The sequence below is a fragment of the Struthio camelus genome, chromosome Z (assembly GCF_040807025.1).
Source record: "Struthio camelus isolate bStrCam1 chromosome Z, bStrCam1.hap1, whole genome shotgun sequence".
NCBI lineage: Eukaryota > Metazoa > Chordata > Aves > Struthioniformes > Struthionidae > Struthio > Struthio camelus.
The window spans coordinates 79,354,602-79,362,061 of NC_090982.1; the positions used below are offsets into that span (position 1 = coordinate 79,354,602).

Consider the following 7,460-nt stretch of genomic DNA (forward strand, 5'->3'; position numbering starts at 1 on the left):
CAGGACCCATTACACATGAGCTTGTATTTCCAGGCAGTATCAGATCTGAAAAAAAATCATTATCTGCCCTTCACAGCATACACATTATCCCTACCCGGATCAGAGGAGCCCTATGGAAAGAACTAGGAGCTGGCCACCATCATTACCTTGCCTGTTTCTTCCCAAGAAAAGGCAGCTGTCCAGAAGAGGTGATAGCCTGGATGAGTTGTCTGGAGGGTTCTGCATGGCCCACAAATGCAAGCATCCAAAATTTACACGTAACAGCAAAGCAAAAGTCAATCAGGTGCTCCTTGGGTTTGAGAGTTACAAGCCATAACTATGCTTAATATCAGTGAACTAACACCAGAATAACTTTCCTCCCTCCCTGACTGCAGATGGCTTAGCTGTTCTTTGACTTTGAAGAGTTCTCATGGAGAGCGGGCTATCTCCAGACCCTGAAGTGAGCAATTCCAGACTTCATTAACGTGAAGCTCCATATCCCTTTGTTGCCTCAAACCTCCGCATATTAGTATCAAAGATACCTAAAGGCAACAAAAATTGAAAGTTAAGTACATTCAGGGAAAAACTCTGTAGGATCTTATAAGTCAGAGGCTTGTAGACTTAGTCTTGTGCAAAGCATACAACAATTTTTCCTTGGCATTAAGTAATATCTTGTGAAGTTAGATGTTTTACCAGTTACCTAATCCTAAGTGCCTAAGGATTTTCTATTTGCTTAATTTTAAGCTTTCTGGGAAGTAGCCTGCAATTCCAGACTTTTTAACGTGGTGCTCGTTCCCGACACCAGTCAATCATCAGAAAGTTTTATACTGATTTCCTGCTTTCAGAGAAGTATTTCCATAAATTGCTAATTGCTCCAAATTCAAAACAAATCACTTGGAAGAAGCTGAGATCCAACAACACAGAATTCTAAATGGCACATGGTTAATGAGTTACAAAAAGCAAGGAAAACAATGCCTATGACAAGTATTTAGTCCCCAAATTACTCAAGACAATCAAGCATAATGCTTGTTTTTCCACTCCAACTTATGTGTCAAGACTTGCTCCTTCAAGTAGGAAGAATACCTAATGAAATAAATTGCGTTAAGAAAAGAACTATCAAATAGCAACTCTAATACCACAGTTATTTTCACTTGTTCTCTTTCATGTTAGGTGTACTCACTTTCATCTACCTAACCTAAATCACCTATGAAGGGGCTTTTAATATTGACTCTTTGCTCTACATTAAACATGTTTCTTGACACAGCACACTTGGTTCAAACTGTACTTCTGGGCAGTGCTATGTGATTAACAATGAAGTTTCTATTTGTGTAATTTTTCACTTGTACCCTTCTGGAAAAGTTTACACCCCAGCATAAGCAGAATACTATTCAACTATGAAACGAGAAGAATTTCCTTTTTCAAACAATCAAAAGCTGTGATGCTAAGGTGCAATTGTAGCAAATACATAAAGCTTTGAGTAAGCCATCAACAAGTATATTCTAGTAATTCTGCTAGTATCTTGAGACCATCAATTGATTAAGGCACCGAGCAGAGGTTTATCAGTCTCCAGGCTTTGAAGACCCAAACATGAAGCTGTCAGACACAGGATTTCAAGGCAGACTATCCATAGATCAAAGGTCAACTGAGATGGTGAAAGCTTCAGCATACATTATCCTCAGCCACTGAGGTCTCTCACTACCAGCACCCATCATCAACAGATTATAGCTTAACAGGCTGTGTTGCGTTGATCCACACTTAAACATCCGGTGCCAAAGTTGAAGGTGAAAGAGTTCTCCAGCCGCATAGCAAAGAACCGTCTCAGCTGCAGCGAAGATGCCTAAAGAGTAAAGGGAGTATGGATGAAACTGCTTACAAGTAGTCCTGCAGACTGCAGCAGAATCCAGTCCTCTACATCTCAGGCACTATCAGCAAAGCTAAAAGAACATATTCCCACAGTTTCCAGAGTAATTCAGAGGAGTCTCATCTTAAGATCTGTTTTATCAGACTGTCATTCCCATCTGACCACAGAAAACAGCAACCGGCACCATCTATGGCCAAGACAGGAAATAACTTTATTCTGAGAAAAATCTTCCCTTTCTCATCCAAAAACCTTCAATAACTGGACCAGCTGTGAATAAATCAACACCTTAGACACACTAGTTCTCCCCACCTTTCTCCCTTAGGCAAATTCAGAATGAGCCAAGGAGCAAAAACCAAGTTTGCTTAATACAATCAAATATACCTGAAGCCCAACACAGCATTTCACGGCCAGAACACAGGGAGAAGCTTTAGTTGTACTGATGGATGACCCCCTGCTGACAGCTACTGATGGACAGATACTTGCTGTTATCTTCTGACCTACATGAAGGATTTAACATCGCTGACCTTTTGTCTTGCCAGCAAGGAACAAAAAGTGACCAGTACATGAAGTAGCTTAGGTGGTAATCCAAAAAATTAAGTAAATGGTTATCCAAAACTTTATTTCTAGTCCTATTCAAAAATGGGATTTATGACTATATAATCACAAGATATTGTGACAGAAATTGACAAAGACGACAGCTATGCAAGTACATCTGGATTTGTGATATAACCTTGCAGATGTGTACCTTCAGCTAATTGTATAAGGGGGGCTTGTAGTACAGGAGTGCTCTTATCGCTTACCAATGCTCCTCTGCGTGAAACTGCTTCTGAATGATTCTGCCATTTCTATTTAGCTAGAAGGTCCTACACTATGAAGTACCACAGCACATCTTAGCACGCTATCTCAGTTGATAAAAACCTGGAGTTGTTTAAATACTACTCTTAAAGTTTTAAAAGGTCTCCGATTTTACTAAAGCCTGCACTAAGGTACTGATAATCTGCCATTTGAGCAAACATTAAGTAGTACACACTTTCTGTTTAAATTTATCAAATGGTAAAGTTACTGGATTGGCAACTGAAATCAGAATCTGCTGAAATGTTAGACCAGCTTTTAATAGCGGTAGCTCGGTAGCTCCTTTCAAAAGCGTGCAAAGAGAACCCTTCGCTCATTTCAGCTTATTTAGCTAGTTCAGCAATCCATAGAGAAGGTCACATTTCTCCAAGAATAAACAAGGTGCAAAAATCTGATGTTCCCGGCCCCGAAAACTTCACAAACCCAAACCAAGAGTTTTCTTCCCAATCAATCATTGCTAACCCTTTCTTTAATAAAGTTACTTTAAATGCATGTTTTCCCCTCTGAACATTTACATTTAAGCTTAAATAAAAGATGATGAACCTTCCTTCTTGTTCCCACCCTCAAACCACACCTCAAGTAAACGGGGGGGAAGAAGGGGGGGGGGGGGGGAAGCTAACTCCAGTGCCCCAAAGCTGAAAAACTTATAGCCTATAACTGCTCATTTCTAATCCTACTTATCTAATCTCAGGAAAGTAAAACATAAAACATGATGAAGATAGACTATTTAAATCAGTAAGCTGAGAAACCTCAGAAAAATAAATCAGATGCTGATTTTAAACTAAAGTGTCCACCTTGAAAATACTATGAACACATCACAGAAGTAACCTCACAAAATAAAAGTTCTAGGTATCAATCTTATCCCTATATCATTCAATAAACCAAGTCTAACATATCTAAAGGTTGGCCTAGAGGCCCAGTACAACAACACAAAAAAGTCAAAAGCTTCACTCCTCAGGACAACAGGATTCTGTCTCCCCAGGGACCAAGTTAGGTCTAAAACTGCTTTTTTGGTAGCTGAGAACTTAGGATGAATACCAAAAACTACCTAAACAAGAACTCCACACATGGATCCTCCTTAAAAAAAAGATTAGGGAAAAACTATATACAACAGGCTTCAGCCACACTGCTTGAAGAGAATCACCCGACTACAGTTGGGATGAAGACAGTAAGAGAACTTAAAGAGTCTCCCATTCTCAAAATAAACATCACATAGCATTTGTAGAGGCTCATCAGTGCTAGTCTTCACCTGTTAGAAGGTTTTAGAGGAAAAGCATTGCAGTAAAGGACAACATCAAATGGCAAAACATATCATAGCTACAATACTGAAATAAGCCAACACTGACAATCTTGCCGAAAACTACCCTTGTTAAACACGCATCCTCAGATTATTTCACCCATCTTCCTTAGCTTTCTTTCCAAGATCAATTCCAAATGTAGGAACCAGACAGTTCCTAAACAAGACAACAATATTTTGATCCATCTTGATTTGTTTGAAAATTGATGAGTAATCTAAGTGCCGGAAGAGTTAGCCAAGCCATTCTGATGTAAAAATGACCCAGTTCCCAATCCAAGACTAGGGCTACTTCCTGAATAATAATAATGGAGGTGAGTCTAAGAATATACGTATCACACCTACATGAGTAAGCCAGCCAACTCATTACAAAAAGAAAGGCTTGTGCCAAAACCTTCCCTTCCTTCAAAACAACGAGGCCAAACTGAACGTGACTCAGATCTATTATTTCCCAAGCTACAGGTTATTTTGGTTTTGTGGAATAGAGTGCTTAAACCTTGACCCAGAGAGGCCAAGTGGCACTGAAGATGCATGTTAACCAAGCAAATAGATCACCCCAAAATTTTTTCCCCCTCCAGTTTGACAGGAGCCAAAGGGCACTAACTGACATAAAGCGGAACACACAGGAGCCATTACTGAAACAATCACTCCAGGGAGATGCAAGTTGAAGGCAACAATGTTTTTGCCAGAGGCCAAGCAGACATTGCAAAGTTCAAAGGGGTATGCCCAATACAATATATCTTCTGCAGGCACCAATGTTTTCATTGGTTCTAGAAGCAGCCTGCACTTCTTTCTCCACCAGCTGTTTTGAGAATTTCAGTCTTTTCTGCCTTTAGTTCCTTTCTGGGAGGGCAGTGCCAGATTTCTTGCTTACAGTGTTTACAAGAGGGGAAATAACAGCCACAAAAGTTTTTTTGGACCAACAGGAAGACCGAGAGAGGAATTGAAAGCGTTCATCTACCTTCACCAGTTAAGCATTTCTCTAGCCCCTTGACGACTGTCCTCTAAATCTAGCAGAGAAGGCAAAAATCATAACAAAACAGTACTGAAGTACCATGAAGTTCGTGGGGGCGGGGGGGGGGGGGAAGAATCACAGTAGGGAGAGCCTTTCCCCCCGAATTAGTCGCCTGACACAGGATGCTCCTGAAGGAAAGGCAGGAAGAGGCCGGGACGCCCCATACTTTGGGATAAAGACACGCAGACCACAGCCCGAAGGACAGCTTGGGAGCGGAAGGAAAGAGTTCACCCCTTACCACAAAACACCTATCCCCTCCTCCCCTCCAGAAGGGAAACAAAACTGAGGCTTTGACGCAGCTGCCTGCCCCCAGACCCCTTCCCGGGGCCAGGCCGGTCCCTCACGCCGAGGCGAGGCCTCCCCCGGAGCTGCCGCCCCCCTGGGGGCTGCGTGCGGCCCGGTCACCGCCGAGCGAGGCCCCTCCGCGCACGGGAGGCCTCGGCTTTCTCTATTTCATTTTTTGGGGCCGCGGCCGAGGCCACGGAGCCCCCGTTTACCCCCCTCCCCCCGAGGCCTTGCCCGGGCCGGCGGCGGGGGCGGCCCTACCTTGAAGTATCCGCCCTCGTAGAGGGTGTTGGGGGGCCCGAAGATCGCCACCTCCCAGTTGTAGAGGTCGGACTCGTCGACCAGGGTGATGCGGAAGCCCTCCACCGGCTCCTCCTGCAGCGACTTCAGCTCCAGCATCAGCGCCTTCTGCGAGCTGCTCATCTGCTGCTGGGCCATGGCGCGGCGCGGCCCCGCCGGCCTGGCCCGGCCCGGCCCGGCCCCCCGCCGGCCGCCCGCCCGCCCTGCCGCTACCCCTGCGCCCGCCGCCGCCCCCGCTGCCGCCTTCCTCCTGTCGCCGCCGCGCCGCCTCCGCCTCCTCCTCCTCCTCCTCGCGGGCCCCCCGCCCCTCCCCGCGCCGCGCCGCGCCGCACCACCGCCGCCGCCACTTCCTTTTGTGACGGCGCCCGCTCGCCGCTGACCTCAGCGCGCCGCTCCGCACCTCCTCCCCCCGCCCCGCCCCTCCGCGCCGGCCACGCCCCCGCCCCGCTTAGGGGAGGGGTGGGCAGAGGGGCGCCCCGCCCCGCCCCGCCCCGCCCGCGGGAGGAGGAGGAGGAGGGAAGGGGACGCGGGGCGGGGCGGGCGCGCGGCGTCACGCCCGTTCGCGGCGCGGCCGCCTCCCCCCCCTCCCCCACCCCGCCCCTACCGGCGCTCTTAAAGCGACAGGTTCCCCCTCCCCTTTTTGTGTGTGTGTGTCCGTGTCCGTCCGTCCCCTCCCGCCTCCCCGCTGCCGCCGGCTCCTCGGCACGGCTGCCCCTTGCCAGCCCTTCTCCCGGGCTGCACCCGCCCGGCCCCCACCCCATGGGAGGGGGGGAGCGGCAAGCCGGAGCCCCCAACCCGCTCCCCGCCGGCGGCGGCCGGTTGCCCCTCGGTGGGTCTCGGCGCCGTGGGAGGCCGGGCCGGGCGCGGTTCGGGCTGGCGGGTGCCCGGCTGAGCTGTCCTGTTGCCCAGGCTTGTGGCGTTGTTTCGGGGTAACGAACAGCGTTTTCGGTCGCCTGCGTAGGAGAGCGGTGGCTTTCCCCCTAAAAGCTGCCTTGGGCCCAGAGAAAAGCTGCTGGAAAGCGAGCAAACGGCTGGAAAAAACAGCGAGCAGGGGGCAAGGAGGTGTTTCTTCTCTTCACCTTCCCCGTGTCCCCCCACGATAAACCTCAAGATTAGCCGGTGCCCGACTCTTAAATTTACAGACTTCTGCTGCTGGGAGTGGTGGGTCCGTGGCTGCCAAAGGCCACTGAACGGGCGCTAAACTCCTTCCTCCTCCCGCCCAGTGAGCCAGAAAGGGCAGAGCAAGACGGGCTGAGGGAGCCGAAGACGCGCCTGACGTGGACTTGCAAGGACTCGAGTACCTCCAAACGCTACCGGCCCTGTCCTCAGCAGTTAACGATCGTCACAGATTTCGGAAAGGGACCTCCACGGCAGCACCGGGTCCCGCCTGCCCCCGGCGTACAAACCCAGCCGGCCGGGTGGGAGACGGCGCAGGCCGCAGGAAGGCCCAGGACGGGGGCGCGGGGACGGCTGCGGCGCTGAGGAGCCTCCGTTCGCGGCGGGGCTGCTGCCGTCACGGGGACCCTGACGTGCCCCCGGCTCTCGGCCCGCGCATCCCGCCGCCGCCCCGCGGCTCGCAGCGCCGGCGGCCACCTGCTCCGCTGGGTCTTTCTCTAAAGCGTGGCCTTTGTCTGACCCAAATCCCTTAGCGAGCCGACAACAGAATCTAAACAAACAATCTTAAAATAGAAGCGGACAATTAATCCGTTAGAGAGCTGCACTATTTTCACATCGCTCCGCAGATGTGCAAGGCGCGACAGGCAGAAAACGCGGTTTAGTTCATGCCTCCCGTTCCCCAGTGGAGGAAGGATAACGCTCCAGAGGCGACGAGGCACCTCGTCTTCCCACGCGCACGTGGGAGAGAGGCACCTCGT

General features: G+C 49.6%; 1 protein-coding gene across 1 annotated transcript in view; it reads right to left on the reverse strand.

The window, feature by feature from the left end:
* The window catches only part of LOC104151993 (ubiquitin-conjugating enzyme E2 R2), a 51,894-nt gene extending 46,121 nt beyond the window's left edge, over window positions 1-5,773 (reverse strand). The window contains exon 1 of the mRNA XM_068928352.1: window positions 5,548-5,773. Coding sequence (XP_068784453.1) covers window positions 5,548-5,724 — 177 coding nt within the window. The 5' untranslated portion in view covers window positions 5,725-5,773. The remainder of the gene's footprint in view (window positions 1-5,547) is intronic.
* Between the last annotated feature and the right edge of the window lie 1,687 nt (window positions 5,774-7,460).